Source organism: Rhinichthys klamathensis, unplaced genomic scaffold, assembly GCF_029890125.1.
Source record: "Rhinichthys klamathensis goyatoka isolate OS25496 unplaced genomic scaffold, OSU_Roscu_1.1 h1tg000027l_1, whole genome shotgun sequence".
NCBI classification, from domain to species: Eukaryota; Metazoa; Chordata; class Actinopteri; order Cypriniformes; family Leuciscidae; genus Rhinichthys; species Rhinichthys klamathensis.
This window is the reverse complement of record NW_026606577.1, coordinates 285,251-303,917: the sequence shown is the minus strand read 5'-3', so window position 1 is coordinate 303,917 and position 18,667 is coordinate 285,251. Positions and strand designations below refer to the sequence as shown.

The 18,667-nt window shown below is 40.7% G+C and overlaps 2 protein-coding genes across 2 annotated transcripts; both read left to right on the top strand.

Moving 5' to 3' along the window:
- Nucleotides 1-59: 59 nt before the first annotated feature.
- Nucleotides 60-6,619, top strand: actr1b (actin related protein 1B). Its single transcript, XM_056243437.1, has 11 exons — nucleotides 60-268; nucleotides 1,377-1,441; nucleotides 2,004-2,079; nucleotides 2,347-2,472; nucleotides 3,003-3,127; nucleotides 3,204-3,420; nucleotides 3,706-3,798; nucleotides 4,043-4,217; nucleotides 4,302-4,363; nucleotides 4,445-4,485; nucleotides 5,014-6,619. Exons 1-11 carry the CDS (start codon nucleotides 221-223, stop codon nucleotides 5,114-5,116), a joined length of 1,131 nt encoding a protein of 376 aa, XP_056099412.1. The 5' UTR covers nucleotides 60-220; the 3' UTR covers nucleotides 5,117-6,619.
- A 525-nt stretch (nucleotides 6,620-7,144) lies between these two features.
- kctd9b (potassium channel tetramerization domain containing 9b) lies at nucleotides 7,145-12,154 on the top strand. The gene is made up of 12 exons (XM_056243428.1): nucleotides 7,145-7,321; nucleotides 7,418-7,539; nucleotides 7,622-7,665; nucleotides 7,753-7,852; nucleotides 8,866-8,921; nucleotides 9,038-9,166; nucleotides 9,703-9,770; nucleotides 9,848-9,943; nucleotides 10,028-10,177; nucleotides 11,140-11,245; nucleotides 11,331-11,464; nucleotides 11,549-12,154. Exons 1-12 carry the CDS (start codon nucleotides 7,274-7,276, stop codon nucleotides 11,663-11,665), a joined length of 1,170 nt encoding a protein of 389 aa, XP_056099403.1. The 5' UTR covers nucleotides 7,145-7,273; the 3' UTR covers nucleotides 11,666-12,154.
- The last annotated feature ends 6,513 nt before the right edge of the window (nucleotides 12,155-18,667 follow it).

The following is an 18,667-nucleotide window of genomic DNA, read 5'->3' as shown; positions in this document are numbered from 1 at the left end:
AACCAAATGACTATTGGCTAAATGAGCTGTCAGTCATCTCCTAGTCCCGTGTGTTTGATTGGCTCCCTCCACAGTGAGGTTCGGTTGACGCATCACCGCTCAGCCTGTGGTTTTACTGACAAGCAGCGACGGTTATTTTTTATTTACATGAACAGAAAATCATAAACGTTGCTTCTTGCGAACGAGTTGACCGAAAAACGCACACAAGCGCAGGCTGAACATGGAGTCGTATGATATTATAGCCAACCAGCCGGTTGTGATTGATAATGTGAGTATGATGTCAGCAGCCCTCCACACCCAGTCTGTGCTAAGAGGCTAAAGCTAATGCCATTGTGCCAAACCCTGCGCTAGCCGGCCAATGCTAAATTAGATTTTTTGGATTTTATTTATTGTGCACAGTCTGATGCACGTCTAAACACTTCATCATGTAAAGCATAACAGTGCTTTTGTCTTAAATGCGTTATCCTGAGGCATTCGCTGCTCAGTATGATGTATCGGTATAAAGCTGATTTGTTGCTCATTTCAGTGGTTCTTTGAATGAATCACTCAAATCTCAAATAAATGATTCCACGTTGTTCATATTAAAGAAATATCGCAAGACGCATGGTTGTCAAAGAAAATCTATCAGATAAAAACCTTTATTTTAGCTAGAGTTGTTATTGTTGCCAAGATGGCTGTCTGTGACCCCGCCTTGTATTTACAGCCACATTTCATAGTTTGAAATAATTAATATAAATTACAAAATTGATTTTAACACAAGCCAGAAGAGTGGAGCAATAGATGGAGACCTATTAAGCTTCAACCTTTAATCAGATTTAAGGTGGGAGCTCTGTAACCTCAAAGCCTGAAGAATGAATGTCACAGGTTGCCAAAATTATGAAAACTTAGTAAATGTTAGTGGTATTTAAGGGAACATTGGGATGTTTTCTCACAGTGTCTCTCTTCTGGAGTCTATCTCTGGTTGAGTTTCTTGTTGCTCCCTCCAGCTCTGTCTCATGACTCAAGATCAAACAAGGAGGGTTCAGAACATTAGATGAATCATTTTACAACACATTCAGTGTTTGAGTTTTTATAGCCTAGTTTATACAGTTTACTGTTAAACATTTTTTTTACAGTGCCCGTGTTACAGTGTAATTATTCATTTAAGAACTGTGTAATAACAATTAACTGCATGTACTTACTATAGGGTTAGGTTTAGGGTTAGTTGTGTGTAATTATGCATCATTTATAGTTATTACAGTAACTAAATGTAACATTTGTAACAAGGACACTGTAAAATAAAGTGTTACCCATTTTACTTATAGTTATACAGGTTACTCCCTGTACAATTGGAGTTCATATTGGAGTTTCATTTTCTTTCTTTTTTTCTCTTACAGGGTTCTGGAGTTATTAAGGCTGGCTTTGCTGGAGATCAGATCCCTAAATACTGTTTCCCAAATTAGTGAGTAACCATTTGATTGGTATTACTACATTGAAAAAACCTTCAAAGTTTTTTTTAAAGAAATCATTTTATTCAGCAAGGTTGTGTTAAATCGATCAAAAGTGACAGTAAACACATTTATAATGTTGCAAAAGATTTCTATTTTAAATCAATGGCATTCTTTTGAACTTTCTATTCATCAAAGAATCCTGGAAATAAATGTATCATGGTTACCAGAAAGCAGCTCAACTGTTTTCAACATTGATATTAATAAGAATGTTTCTTTAGCAGCAAATAAGCATATTCAAATTATTTCTGAAGGATTATGTGACACTGAAGACTGGAGTAATGATGCTGAAAATTCAGTTTTGCATCACAGGAAAAAAATTACATTTTAAAATATATTAAAATAGCAAACAGTTATTTTAAATTGTAATAATTATTTCACAATGTTCTATTTTGATTGTATTTTTGATCAAATAAATGCAGCCTTGGTGAGCACAAGAGACTTCTTTAAAAAACATTAAAACAAAATACACACACAAATTGTGGTGTTATATTAACCAGAATGGTTTATTTCTAGTGTGGGGCGACCCAAGCATGTTCGGGTGATGGCCGGTGCCCTTGAGGGTGATCTGTTTATTGGACCCAAAGCTGAGGTAAAACTTTATTTAAAGTGCAGGTCTCTATTAAAAATGTGTTTTTTCTTGACATTCACAATGCATTTAACTTCCGTAATGTGCAACAGTATTCAGTAAATATTATTTGGTGGGTGTAGATTTAACCTGTGATGCTATTGGTTAATAATATTTTGTGCATGTCATCAGAAGAGAAAAGTTAATATAACGTGCAAATGAAAGGGGCAGTTTTGAATTTTGTAATCATGTAAAATCATAATGTGTTCGTTATATCTGTGGCATATGCAGGAGCACAGGGGTCTGCTGTCCGTGCGCTATCCCATGGAACACGGCATCGTGAAAGACTGGAATGACATGGAGCGCATCTGGCAGTATGTGTACTCAAAGGAACAGCTGCAGACCTTCTCGGAGGAGGTGTGGATTGAATTTATCTTCATTTTCATTGTATTAATCTTCACCAGAATTATTTTAGTATTATTTATAGTATTTATTCGTTCTAAAAAGTTTTTATTTTTATATTTGGGTTAGGGTTAGTTATCATTTTTGCAATGAGTTTTTATTTTATTTCATTTTTTTATATATATATATATTTTATTTTAAATATTTCTATTTGGCGTTCATTTATTTTTATTTCAGTTTTAGTAATTTTAGTACTTCAACGTAACTTATTTATTTCTGTTAGTTTCCAAGAAAACATTTTAAGTTAAACTTTTTGATCTAATTATTATGTTTAGATAATTAATAATTGTTCATTTTTGTAAAGCTTTTTTCCCCTCATTTTTAAGTTTTACATCTGATATGTATATTTCATTGGATCTCCATTTTATTTTAATTACCAAACATGTTTTTAATAGTTTGTTAACAGCACTGTCTTTAATAGTTTTAGTTAACAGCACTGTCTTGCGCCATATGTTCAGACATTTATATATTTATGTGTCTTTCAGCATCCTGTACTGTTGACCGAAGCACCACTGAACCCCAGTAAAAACCGCGAACGGGCGGCAGAGGTTTTCTTCGAGACCTTCAACGTGCCGGCGCTGTTCATTTCCATGCAGGCGGTGCTCAGTTTGTGAGTTCAGAGCTTTCAATGTCCTTCTTCCTGATATCACTCCCTCTCTCATGCAAACTCGTTTCCTGCCTGACAGATACGCCACAGGCCGAACCACAGGTGTGGTCCTGGATGCTGGGGATGGTGTGACACACGCTGTCCCCATATACGAGGGATTCGCCATTCCACATTCCATCATGCGCGTGGACATCGCCGGACGTGACGTCTCCCGATACCTCCGCCTACTCCTGCGCAAGGAAGGCTACGATTTCCACACTTCTGCAGAGTTCGAGGTCGTTCGCACCATCAAGGAGGTACGAGACTCCACATCTGGATTTATGACACTTTCTTTTGCGGTTCCTTTTTAAGGACAATTATAATCCAATCCAATCCACTTTATTTATATAGCATTATTTAAACAAACACAAGGTTTCCAAAGTGCTGTACACCACAACAATAAAAACACAATAGGATAAAAGTAATAAAATACGATAAGCACAATAAGATAAAAGTAATAAATTAAGTAATAAACTAAGATAGATGTTAGATGTGCCACTTTGAAGAAAATGTGAAAAAATGCTGTTTTATTTGTTTTCCAGAGAGCCTGCTACCTTTCCCTCAACCCCCAGAAGGATGAAACTCTAGAAACTGAAAAAGCACAATACACCCTACCCGACGGAAGCACTCTAGATGTAAGAATGAATTTACCAGTAGATGTTAGTGTATGCTACGATGGGCATAAAATGATGTATCATATCCTAGTTTAATTGAAATTCAGTAGAGGTTCAGTTCAGGTTCAAGTCAAAATTAAATGGCATTCATAACCCTCCATAATCTGATGTATTTTTTCTTCTTTGCAATAAAGTGCACTGATACTCACAGGCTAGTACTCATGTAAACCATTTGGTGTTACTCACAGCTGTTTGTCTCTCACAGATCGGCCCGGCGCGGTTCAGGGCTCCAGAGCTTCTCTTCAGGCCTGATCTGATTGGAGATGAGAGCGAGGGTATTCATGAAGTGCTGGCCTTCGCCATTCAGAAGTCAGACATGGATCTGCGACGCACCCTCTTCTCAAACATAGTGCTGTCTGGCGGCTCAACGCTCCTCAAAGGTAAGGCAAACATATCAGTCAAGAACTTCTGTCAGTTCTCCATCCAGTGAGAAAACTGAAGGTCTGTCTTGTTGTTCGTCGCAGGTTTTGGAGACCGGTTGTTAAGTGAAGTGAAGAAACTCGCACCCAAAGACGTTAAAATTAAGGTGACTGGCACATTTAAGGAATGTTAGCTTGCTTGAGCACTGTGTGTCGCTAAATAATAATAAAAAAAATTCTTGTTTCAGATATCTGCACCACAGGAGAGACTTTATTCAACATGGATAGGGTAAGAACATGTATATATGTTATATATATATATATACAAGTTTATGTTACAGTTCAAAAGTTTGAGAGCAGTTTAAAAAAAATAAATAAATTAATACTTTTATTCAACATGGATGCATTCAATTAAACAAAAGTGACAGTAAAGAAATGTTACAAAAGATTTATATTTAAAATAAATGCGGTTCTTTTGAACTTTGTTCATCATTGATAATAATCAGAAATGTTTCTTGAGCAGCAAATCAGAATATTAGAATCATTTCTGAAGGATCATGTATTGAAGACTGGAGTAATGATGCTGAAAATTTAGCTTTGCTTTACAGGAATCAATGACTTTTTTACAGGAATATATTCAAATAGAAAATTGCAATTTTACTGTTTTACTGTATTTTTGATCAAACAAATACAGCCTTGGTGAACAGAAGAGATTTCTTACCCACCCCAAACTTTTGAACAGTAGGCTAGTTTATGTATTTTAAGTTAAGTTGTTTTGGGTGTATTTTATGGTGTTTTTCCCTAATGCTTCGTATAGGGGATCTATCCTGGCTTCACTCGACACCTTTAAGAAGATGTGGGTCTCCAAGAAAGAATACGAGGAAGATCGCGCCCGTGCCATCCACCGGAAGACTTTTTAATGGGGTTTAGGCCACCAGCCTCCCTGATCTCTGCGGTTTCACATCCCTCTCCTCTCTCGCTTGGCCTCCCTCTGTTTCCCTCCCTACCCACCTACCCGCCGGGCCTCCCATCCGCAGCTAAGGCATGCCTTCCGTGTCCTCTGCCCAGCTCTCGTTCGGGACACCCTGCGAGCGGGTCTGGGGCAGGATACGACCGGGCATCCCTTGCCCGTTCTGCACCCATCAAACACCGAAAAACCCCCGGCTTTTCAGGGCATCAGTCAATACTGTTAACTATTGTTTCATTTAAAGCCAATGCTTCAATCCTGCGCTTAGATATTTATTACACTATTTACCCTGCCCTCTATGATATTGTCATATCTATTCTAATGAAACATGAAGGTGAATGTTTTTACTCTGTTGTAAGAATTTCATTCCAGAACCGAAGAGGTCGAAGTTGTCACAGTCAACATAGTATTTTTATTCATTTGACTGTTTTGCGGCGTTAATTGCGAACGTATACAATGGAAAAGGCATCGCTCACCACTACATCAATTCACTGTAATGGACACTACTGTGTTTCCTGTCTGTGTCCCTCCCTTTGACCGTCTCGAGGCTGAAACCACTCAAGGGAACTTAATAATGTATACTGAAATACAATGTACGCAGTAGGTAGCTAGGTTTATCGCTGCTTGAAATGTCGACAAGTGTTATTATTAGTATACAGCACATTTTAAAGTGGAATCATCGGTTTATGAAAAGGGGCGGCTGTAAAGAACCATTTTGAGTTGTTTACGGTCTAGAAATTTTGCTCTCAGAATTATGCTTTTCAGCTTTAAGTTGTAGACCATAATTGTTACCGCACAGAAATTGACTTGATGCGAGCATTAGCCCTTTTGAGTTTGTTTTTTTTCCACTGAACATTTTACATTTCCCATGATTCTCATATTGTTAAGCTGTGGACTGAAGCTTTAATGAAGTCGTCCAGTGAGTTTCATGTTGCCATAAGACGTCTCATTGTGGCACGATTTCGATGTAAATTCAGACTCTCCCCGAATTCCTGATTAGTGCATGAAAACAACAGGATGACAGAGATTGTGTGTTATTTCAATGTAAATCTGAGTGACGTGGATATAGAAGGCAGAGGGTGGCCGAATGGATTTAGAAGCTCTTCTGGCACTAGTATTTCTGTAGTGTTTGTTGAAAGAGAGCTGCTCTCTATTGGGATGATGGGTAGCAGGGTTGCGTTTAAGTCCAGTTTGTCCAACCTAGGATTCGCCTTACTCCAGTGTCGTCATTGGAAAGTTAGAGCATCTTGGTTGTTTTTCTTTTTAAAGATCTAGAAATATCATCATAAGCCTTGTGTACAGTGGGTTGCTATTCAAAACTGTTAAAAACATAAAAACAAACAAAAAATAAATGACAAAAAGGACTAAAATGTACAAACCTGTTTCTTCAATTGTTGCTTTTTCTTTTAATTTTGTAAATTCAGTATGATAAATAAATTAATGATGTCTGGAATAAGTTTCTGTTTATTCTGTAAACGAAAGCACATGCTTGTGCATTATTGCTGATGTTGTTAACAGTGGTTTTCAAGACTGCTGAATTTTGTCACATTGGTTTGACTTGCTATGACATTTTTAATACACCCAAAACTCATCTTTCTTAGGGTCCCTAAATCAACTATTTACTATATAACTGACTATATAACTTTTACTATAGCTATTAATATAATACAATTATATAATGACATTTTGGAGTTAGTTGCTGTTATTGATAGTAAAATATTGTGAAATCTATTGAATTAGACTTTTATTTTTATAAAGGTGCCAGTACCATGTGTTGCTTCATCAGCGGTCTTGACAATATTTTTTCTTGAATAATCGCACGAGAGAAAGGTAAGTAGTCACTGAAATGTAATTTTACAAAGTTACTTTAGACCCAGAGCCATATTTCTCGTACCTGACCAATCAGAGACGATGTTCGCCCCTCTAACCCCGCCCACCGTTGGAACTGCCCTGCCCTGCTGCGCTCCGTTTTTCAAAGTCTCTGATTGGCTGCAATCATTACGGAAGTAAACAGTCTTCTGCAATAGTCGGAAATGCTTTGATGTTTTAGAGTAACGTGGAGTTTAAACAATATAAATGAACACCTAAGAGTCACATTACAACCTCAGATATGAGACGAGTCACGCTGTTTGTGAATGGAACCTCACACAATGGGAAGGTGTGTATGCTTTATCTATTGTCCTTTTAATATAGAATTAAAGGCATTGCTGAAAAAATAGCATGTTGTTGCTCCATTCATGGCTGCTTTTATCAGGTGGTGGCTGTTTATGGAACTCTAGCTGATCTACTGTCAGTTGCAAGCACAAAATTTGGATTAAAAGCTGCCAACATATACAATGGGAAAGGAGGTCTTATCGACGATATAGCCCTCATCAGGTAAGTACAATAACTACTTCTCTTATGTATATTTATATGCACATATCATAAACAAAACATTTGGTGTTACATCTGTTAACAGAGATGACGATGTCTTGTATATATCGGATGGAGACTCTTTTGTCGGTGAGTTTGAAAATATAACATTGTATTGGTCTCAGATCTTTTTTCAATTGTCTTAATCCGTCTTCATTGAATCATGATGTCCCACAGATCCACCAAATAACCCAGACAGTCCGCATGAGTTTCACTCCTGGGCGCACACAGATTGGATCACACTCAATGTGGGAGGCCGGCGGTTCACAACCACAAGGTGATGTCACTGACTGTACACAAACACATCATCACACTAATAATCTCATTAACTGTAATCCATAATCTATTCTAAACCATCACAAGCAAGCAACCATCTCTTTTGCATTGTTTTCATAACAAACATTTCATTCTTGTTACAGTTATGTGAAATAAAATATATGATTTAAATTAAATTATTGAAATAATATTAATATTTTTGTATTTAATAGCTATAAATAATATATAAATTAATATAAAGTTATATAAGTTAATATAAATAATATTTATGTTTCATTGTTTTGTTATGTCTTTAACTAAATAAAAAAATAATTGTGTCTTTAACATTACTACACTGTTGAGGGTAACTACTTATAATCATTACTGAGGAATCGAGGATGATGGAAATTATTAATAAAAGGAAAATGTCTGAATGCATTACAGTAATGAGAATATTGGGGGGAAATGTGAATGAAAATTACAAAATTGTATTTCTTGCAAACACGTTGATAGCCCAGAAATCCACATTATCTACTGAGCTCCATTGAAATCCCACAAGTTTGCAAATTACGTAATCCCAGATGCAAATAATGATTTTACACACACACACACACACACACACATAGAATCTATCTATATATCATTTATAATCATTATATATATATATATATATTACAATTATAAAAATATGTAATGTAATTACAAATGACTGGAATTCTAACACTGAGAAAAGTAACACGTAGCGTATCCTACCACATGACATGGTCACCTATGTGATGCAGTCTTGACAATATTTCTTCTTAAATAATGACACTAGAGAAAGGCCGGAAGCCACTGAAATGTAAATTTACAGTAGAGAAAAAAAAAAACAATTATTTCTCAGTAATAATTATCTTATTTTATTAGCAAAATTATATATATATTTTTAATTTATGTATTTTGAATGTTTTTGTGACTCCCTCAACCCATTTAATCTGCTCTACAGCTGCTCTGTGTGATGAATTTAACACTTTAAAACTTTCCTTTGGTTGTTAGGAGCACTTTGGTCAAAGAACCGGAGAGCATGTTGGCTCACATGTTCAGAGACAAAGGTAAGGATTGATCTAATGTTGTTTTTTGTCAAACGTCAAATGTGTTTGTGCATGTGCTGTCTTACTGCATTTATTCATACTACAGTTTTTTTTTTTCTTCTATCGTTCTCTGGCAGATGTTTGGGGAAACAAGCAGGACGAGCAAGGAGCGTATCTCATTGACCGGAGTCCAGATTACTTTGAGCCCATATTAAATTACCTGAGACACGGACAGCTCATTATCAATGATGGGATCAATCTGCTGGGTAAGATAGATTGTTTTAAGATTGAAGCGTTTTATTGTTTTTTCTGCTGTCCACTTATAATGTTAGGGAAGGTTTCTTGCACCAAACAACATCATTTCATTTTCCATGAGCATTTTTCATGACCTTTACGCTGCATCCGATATCGAATACTTCCCTAATATACAGTAGGCGAAAAGTACGGATGTCCTACTACATCTGCCGAGATGTGCGCATTCAATAGACACTTTACTAACACTAGACACAAGAATTTGTAAATGGCGGTAGTACTGACGCTGGTAGGTCACATGACAGTAACAACATGGCAGATGTAGTTAATCTGAATTACATTCATATTACACACATTTATACTATATAGAACACAGTTTTTTAATGGTCATGAAGTAAATATAAGCATTATATTTAACCGGACTGTTTTTGCTAACTTTAAGATTTTATGTAAACCTTATGTGATGTTCTATTATGTAAATGAGCTCTGTTATGATTGGCTAGCCTCTTTGCATGTTAATTGAGTACATATTGAACACTATTTTGTACAGGTGTGCTTGAAGAAGCTCGCTTCTTTGGAATCGAACGTCTTGCTGAGCAGCTTGAAGGAGTTATTAAGGTATGAAAAAGAAATGCACATAATGTTAAGTTGACTTGGGCATAAATAACAACAATGGGTTTTTCCTCCTGCTTCAGAATTCCCAGCCTCCTGAAGACCACTCGCCCATCTCCCGCAAAGAGTTTGTGCGATTTCTGCTTGCCACTCCAACCAAATCAGAGCTTCGGTGTCAGGTAGCCACTGAATATTTGCACTGGTTTATATTTTTATTCTGTGCATTATTTCAATCTCTGAAATGCGTGAACCGTTTCTCCTAGGGCCTGAATTTCAGTGGGGCGGATCTCTCTCGTCTTGACCTACGTTACATCAACTTCAAGATGGCCAACCTCAGCCGCTGTAACCTCACACACGCCAACCTCTGCGGTACCAACCTGGAGAGGGCAGACCTCTCCAATGCCAATCTGGATGTAAGGATGTACCTGTCATTCACCTCAAAATCAAAAGAAAAAAAAAAAGAAAATTAGGCCTATATTTTGGACCATTTTTTGCATAATGTTAACGAGAATTTATTACTATAATAACTGAAATAAAAGTTTTATTATTTAAATTAGATTTTTAAATAGCATTTAAAATATTTTACACTACCATTCAAAAGTTTGGGGTCGGTCATTTAAAAAAAAAAAAAAGTTTTTTAAAGACTTCTCTTGATCAAAAATACATAAAAATATTAACACTACCATTCTACTGTTTTCTATATATTCTATACAGTTTAAAACGTAATTTATTCCTGTGATTTCCAGCATCATTACTCCAGTCTTCAGTGTCACATGATCCTTCAGAAATTATTCTAATATGCTGAAATGTTGAAAACAGTTGTGCTTCTTTTTTGTAGAAACCATGATAAATTTTTTTCAGGATTCTTTGATGAATAGAAAGAATCAAAAGTAACATTAAAAGTAACGTTTTTGTAATAAAATGAATTCATTTACCATTGTTTGTCAATTAAATGAGTCCTTGCTGAAAATAAGTATTCATTTCTTTAAAATAAAAAATACTGTCCCCAAACTTTTGAAAAGTAGTGTATTTATCATGCTATTTGTTATGCTTTTAATTATGCTAACTTAAATAAATCTTTAATATATTACAGTGCTGAGAGTCAAATCAAATGTATAAACCAATGATAATCATCACAGAGAATAATGGAAACGAATAACAACAAGAGAAAAATTTCCAAATGCATAACAGTAATGAGAATTTTTGTTAAAAATGCACTTACTTTTCATGAAAACTATGTTTTCAATTATTAAAAATAATATTTTTATTAATGCAAAATATTATTTATTTTAATGTATTATTTATTTATGTTTTTGTGACATTCACCCACTCTCTCTGTGACACTGATTTGGTCTTTTCGCATTTGTTCTTCCAGGGTGCCAATTTACAGGGCGTGAAAATGCTTTGCACCAATGCAGAAGGGGCGTCTCTTAAAGGCTGTAATTTTGAAGATCCCGCAGGACTCAAAGCAAATCTAGAGGGTAAAATGAGCACACTTGACTTGAACTGAACTGCTTCTCTTGGATCTCATATTCCCAGTTTGTAATGTCTGTCATTTCCTCACAGGTGCCAATCTAAAGGGGGTGGAAATGGAGGGCAGTCAAATGACGGGTATAAACCTCCGCGTGGCCACGCTGAAGAACGCCAAACTCAAGAACTGTAACTTGCGGGGCGCCACTTTGGCAGGAACCGACCTAGAGGTGACAAACCGTTCCGTTTCAGAATCATTCAGTAGTTTGCCATGGCGTCTTGTGTTTTTCACATTTGATGTTTTTGTGAAACAGAACTGTGACCTGTCCGGCTGTGACCTCCAGGAGGCGAACCTGCGGGGCTCTAACGTGAAGGGGGCCATTTTTGAGGAGATGCTGACACCACTGCACATGTCCCAGAGTGTCAGATAGCCGCTTATGTTCGCCTCTTCACAGAGCAGCTTTAATTAAAAACCTACCTGCAAACCTAATGACTGTCATGTGACCTTAAGCCTGTTGATATTATCTGGTCATCTGTTGCCTCAAGAACATTTATTTTGATGTATTGCTTTATTATGGATGGTGTTTGCTATATTTCTCAATGCAAGTCATGTGAATTGCAATATGCATTACATTTGTGCAAAGCTTCTACATGTCACTGCTGGTCTGTGAACTGAACATCTGAAATTTGTGTTATTGCATTTGATTCAGATTTAGGAATGTGGCTTTTCTGTGAATGTGCAATTTTATACCTTTTCATACGTGCCAGATTTACACTGTTTTGTTCGTTTCACTGTTACATGGCTTTTTCTGGACTGTGTCTGCATGCAAAAAGGAAAACATCAGCCAGAAACCTGCTAGTTTGATGTCACCAGCCCTGTCAAGATCCAATAAAGTCAAACACTGGAGATTCAAAGAGGAGTTTGGCCATAACCCTAACAGACACTTTTTTTTATGCATGCAAGAGAAAAAATATTTTCATTATTAGCAGATGTGGTCTAGATTGTTTTTTGCAATATTTTCATGACAATCAAGCACAGAAATTTCTCATTCTAATGTGAAATTATATGTATATATTTTAAGTAATATATGAAATATTTTAATATAATAGTATTTGTTGTCATGCCTTTATGCTGATTTTAATGTTTTACTAATTGTATTACAAAAATCATTAACTAAATTTCAGTTTCAAATCAAATTGATAACCTAATGATAATAATTAAAAATGGAAATCATTAAAAAAGGAAAATGTCCAAACAAATTACCATAATGCGCTTAATTGTCATGAAAACTCACAAAATCGTTATTGTTAAAGTGATGGTTCCCCCAAAAATCAAAATGTAGTCATCACTAACTCACCCTCAAGTGGTTCCAAACCTGTACGAATTTCTTTCTTCTTTTTTTTTAACACAAAAGAAGATATTTTGAAGAATGTTGGTAACCAGAGAGTTGATGGTAGTCATTGACTTCCATAGTATTTGTTCCCCCATACTATGGAAGTTAATGGGAACTGTTTGGTTAACCATATTCTTCAGAATGTTTTCTTTTGTGTTCAACACAAGAAAGAAATTCATACAGGTTTGGAACAACTTGAGGGTGAGTAAATGATTATTGGCTGAACTATCCCTTTAATAGACTTGTTTCATCATTTTTGAGCCACGTATTATAAATCACATTTTTCAATTTGCTCTATAAATGATAAGGTCAAATGCTGAATATGAAATATAGCATAAGTTTACTTGCTTTAGTGCATTTACCGATTCAGTAGGAACAGAAATCATCATGATGCTTTTACAAATATCCTGGCAGTGGCAGAGCATTAAACGCCAGCAGGGGCAGCAAAGTCTCTACAAAACCCAGTTATTGATGGGATGTGTTGGTTGCCTACAGATTCTACACCTTCTGGGAAGAGTCTTAGCTCATCCATGACGGTCAGTAGCTCATCACAACAGATGAGTACTGTATGAGACCGTGAAATCTGTTCACCAGGATGCCCTGCCAGAGTGATTGATTGGACCTGAGTGTGTGGGAAAACCGGGAGCAGATGAGCACTGCTGCTAGCTAAGTCCCTGTTGTAATGAACGTCTGCCCAGCAGTTAGGTATATTTACTCATGTACAAAACTGTGACAGGTGCCATTTTCTACAAATATTTCGTATTAATAATTTAAATAGTTTTGGATAGACGAGCCGAACCACATCGAGTTTCATATTATTGCGCCAAAGTGCACTGCAACCGTAAACAGACGACTGCTAGTGAACTAGATTACTTGGCGGAAGAATCCTTTTTGTATGTGATTATTGGTGCTACTAATTGTTCTTAAACCATAAATATTTTTGCTGTTGCTGCCGTTTTATTAAAGTAGTAAATGCTTATGATTGTACCTAACAGCACCACTCAAAAAAACAGTTAATCCCCAAAATAAACATTCTGTCAATAAATTGTTGTTTCGCACCATACATATGACTTTCTTTTTTGTTCTTTTTCATACAATTACAGTGAATGGAGATCAGATCTGTTAATCTCCAAAAATGACTAAACACACCATAAAGCTATATTCTGTAGTCAAATGAATTAGGCCTACTGTTTTGTCCATGATATTATTAAAACAACATTTTGGTTAGGTTGATCGGATAATATTCCATGGCAGGAATGATGCATTTTTGGAAGCCAAAATTTTATTAGCATTTTAGCCATTCCGGTTCCATCGTCCCAAAGTCAGTGGATTTGTTGAATGTGTTTTTGTTTAAACACCTAAAATAAGTGATTAACACAAGCTTAAGATATTTCCATATTTTATTCTGTGACATAAAATACACCAGTAATACCTCCTTGGAATATTTTAGAAGTTTTTACTTGTCTTGAAACAGGTTGCTAACAAAGTGGCTAAATGAGGTCTACAGAGGTAATGTCCCGACAACAGAGATCGTCTGGGACATTAAACGTACTCGGTTACTAACGTAACCTCGGTTCTCTCTAGAGAGGGAACGAGTTCTGCGTAATAGCTTACGCTAGGGGAAAACCTCTTTTCCATGAGATATTGAAGCCAAAAATTAATTTTTTATTAATGTAAAACGCTTTGCAGCAGCAAGCAGACACAGGCGAGACAGCTTGCGCGCCTATTTGCTGCTCTTGCGGCAAATGCAGCAGCCTATCGAGAGAGACTCTGCGTGACGTAATGACCAATAGGGGCAACTCGCGCCCATATCGTCACGTCCTGCCAGAAAGGGCGTGGTCTCACTCTATAAATATGCTCGTTAGGCTGGTACAAGCTGGTTTTCATCGCCGAAGCGAACCAGAGCGTATTCCAAGCTCGGCAAGATACGCAGTACTCGTTCCCTCTCTAGAGAGAACCGAGGTTACGTTAGTAACCGAGTACGTTCTCTTACGAGAGTATCTCTCGTACTGCATAATAGCTTACGCTAGGGGAACACAATGCAACACGCCGTGCGTACAGGGATCCAACACCAAAGTCCCAGGGGCCGAAGCCCAGGGCTCATATAGTGCATAATCACCATAAACTCACATAGAGTGGAGGAAGAGAGGCTGGAAGCGTCATTCCTTATAAAATAGCACCCAGCGGGGCTATCATATGACAATAAAACGCGCAGCCAGGGTGAAAGCTTTCAGCCTGATCTGGGTGGCCATACGTGTGTCAACACTCATGGGGCTGCAGTAAACTCAGCATCTGGGCCGCACAGCGGGGCAGATAGCACTGAATTTTAGGCCGCCAAAAGCTTAGCTTGTAAGGCGGGTACCTCCAGGTTATAGTATTTTATAAATGTAGACGGCGAGGCCTAGCCCGCGGCCGTACAGATATCTTGCAGGGAAACCCCGCTAGACCATGCCCACGAAGAGGCCACGCCTCTCGTGGAGTGCGCTCTGACACCCAAGGGGCACTGCAGGCCCTTTGCAGTGTAAGCGAGCGCAATGGCATCCACTATCCATCTGGATAGGCTCTGTTTTGAGGCAGCAAGTCCCTTGGAGCGCCCGCCAAACAAAACGAAAAGCTGCTCAGTCTGTCTGAAAACAGACGAGCGCGACACATAAGCTCTTAATGCCCTGACGGGGCAAAGGAGACTCGCGTCCTCCTCCTCATTGAGAACCGGAAGGGCGGACAGGGAAATTACCTGGGCCCTAAACGGTGTATTGAGGGATTTCGGCACATACCCGTGCTTAGGTTTGAGAATGACCTTCGAGTCATTAGGCCCAAACTCCATACATGACGCGCTTACTGAAAGCGCCTGCAAGTCCCCTATGCGCTTCACTGAAGCGAGAGCCATGAGAAACACTGTTTTGAACGAAAGGTTTTTCATGTCCACCAGCTGGATTGGCTCGAACGGGGCGCCTTTCATGGCCTCCAGGACCGTGGAAAGGTCCCACGTCGGGACTGAAGGGGGCCTGGGAGGGTTTAGCCTCCGAGCTCCCCTAAGGAAATGCACGACTAAGTTGTTCTTCCCCAGCGACTGACCAGACACCGGTTTTGCAAACGTTGCTATGGCCGCCACATATACTTTGAGCGTGGATGGGGTCCTGCCCTTATCCAGTAGCTCTTGAAGGAAGGAAAGCACTTCCGAAACCCCGCATTCCACAGGTGAAAAGCTCTGGGCTTGACACCATGCAGAGAAAACAGACCATTTTGAGGAGTAGAGCCGCCTGGTAGACGGAGCTCTAGCCTGCGCGATCGTATTTAACACTCCTTCTGGGAGGCTAGCGGGTACCCGTTGATGGCCCATGCGTGCAGGGACCACAGCTCCGGGCGAGGGTGCCAAATCGAGCCCTCCGCCTGAGAGAGGAGGTCTCTCCTCAATGGTACAGGCCATGGGGCAGTGCTGGTCAGCTGCATCAGGGCAGGGAACCACGTCTGGTTTGTCCAGAGCGGAGCTACGAGCAGCACTGGGCATCCGATTTCCCTGATTCGTTCCAACACCTGAGGCAGGAGCGAGACAGGAGGAAAAGCATATAGGGGGCAGCGGGGCCAAACATGAGCCAGCGCGTCCTTGCTTTTCGAGAAAAACTTCGGGCAATGAGCGTTTTCGTGGGACGCGAATAGGTCCACCTGTGCTCTGCCGAACGTTTTCCACAGCAGCTGGACCGTCTGCGGGTGCAGCGACCACTCCCTTGCTGGCACATTGTTCCTGGACAGTCTGTCTGGTCCCACATTCAGGTGACCAGGCACGTGCGCTGCTCTCAGTGAGAGCAGGTTGTGCTGAGCCCAGACAAGGAGGCATTCCGTCAGCCTGTGAAGGTTTCGTGACCTGACGCCGCCCTGGCGATTTATGTATGCCACCACTGACATGTTGTCCGACCGGACCAAGACGTGGTGGCCTGTTACCTGGGGACAAAAACGCCGTAGCACTTTGTCGACTGCTATCATCTCCAAGCAGTTTATGTGAAGGAGCTTTCCCGTTCTGACCACAGGACAGCTAGCGGTCTGCCCTCGAGCAGTGCTCCCCACCCCGAGGTGGAGGCGTCCGTAGACACCACCTTCACACTCGAAGCGGTCCCCAGACTCACACCTGACAGATACCAGTCGGTTATTTTCCAAGGTTCCAGAGCTGAAACACACTGTAGGTCGACCCTGAGGCGAAACAGACCCGCTGTCCATGCCCTGGGTGGAACCCGCGCTTTCAGCCACATCTGCAGTGGGCGCATGCGAAGCAAGCCCAACTGGAGTACAGAGGCCGCTGAGGCCATCAGCCCCAGCATTTTCTGAAACCTTTTGAGCGGAACTATCGAGCTGTGGCGGAAGGATTTCGCGACGCGCTGAATATTTAGTCCGCGCTCTGGTGACAGGCGTGCCGTCATGGATAGCGAGTCTAACACTGTTCCCAGAAAGGAAATTTTCTGACTGGGAGACAGTGAGCTCTTCGCCCAATTGACTGTGAGGCCCAGCTCCTCGAGGTGCTCGAGTAATGCGGCCTTGTGTTCTATGAGCTCCGATCGTGATCGAGCTAGAATCAGCCAATCGTCCAAGTAGTTCAGGACTCGCATGCCCTGAAGTCTCAGGGGTGCGAGCGCCGCGTCCATGCACTTCGTAAATGTACGGGGTGCTAGGGACAGGCCGAACGGCAGGACTGTGTATTGATACGCCTGGCCCTTGAAAGCGAATCTCAAGAATCGCCTTTGATGGGACGCTATTTGTATTTGGAAATAGGCGTCTTTCAGATCTATTGACATAAACCAGTCCCCGTGGCGCACTTGTGCGAGGATATTCCTGGTCGTAAGTATTCTGAACTGGCGTTTCACAAGCGCTCTGTTCAACTGTCGCAGATCTAAAATGGGTCTGAGACCCCCATCTTTTTTCGGTACCAGAAAATATCTGCTGTATAGGCCCCCTTCACTCTGAGCCTGAGATAAAGGTTCTATAGCCCCTTTGCTCAGTAGTTTCGCTATCTCGGCTCGAAGTAGATGAGACACTTCGTTTTTTACTGTAGTTTCGACACGCGCCGTATAACGGCGAGGGCGTCGAGCGAATTGTAGCGAGTAGCCTCTCTTTATAGTGTTCAGCACCCATTCTGAGACCCCGGGAAGCTTTGACCACGCATCTGTGTGAATAGCTAGAGGCAGAATGAAATCCGGGCTCTGGCCGCGGCAAAACGGCAGCTCGAGAGCCCTGGTATACTGGGAACACAACACCGTGTTTACAGCGTTCGAGGCCACAGCGGGATCTGAACACCGTCGCTTTCCTAGAGTGGCTAGGAAGGCTTTGAGGCCTCGGGCTTGATCTCAATCCTCGGCCGGGGCCCGCGCTGAGGGGGGCGGCGTCCAGCAGAGCGGCGGCGGCGGGGGGTGCAGGTTGCGGCTGAGAGCTGCGAGCAGACGGCTGTTTTGAGCGGCCTGCAGCGGAGCTCGAGCGCTTCGGAAGGAAGTGCTTCATAGCCTGTGAAGTCTTCTGCACCTCCATGAATCTGTCCGCGAAATCTTTGACGGCAGATCCGAAGAGGCCCGCTGGTGAAATGGGCGCGTCGAGGAACACAGAGCGCTCGGCTTCCGTCATCTCGGACAGCGTCAGCCATAAGTGTCTCTCAGCCACGGTGAGAGAGGCCATATTCCGTCCTATGGCCTGTGCAGCGGCTTTAGCAGCGCGAAGAGCGAGGTCTGTAGCGCTTCTCAGGTCCGCCACGCAGATCGCTTCGGGTCCTTCCTCGTCCAGTTTAAGGAGAAGGCCGGCCTGGAAGATCTGCAGGATAGCCATAGTGTGCAGCGCTGAAACTGCTTGCCGGGCGGCTGTGTAAGCGCGTCCGTGCATAGCTGACGTCACTCGGCAGGCTTTAGAGGGGAGCGTCGTGTGAGCGCGCCGTCCAGCGGAGGGCGGGCAAAGATGAGACGCTACAGCTGGCTCAACAGGGGGAACGGAGAGGTACCCTCTGTCCTTCGCACCATCCACCGTGGAGAAAGCAGCCGAGGCAGAGGTACGCAGCCTGGCGGAGAA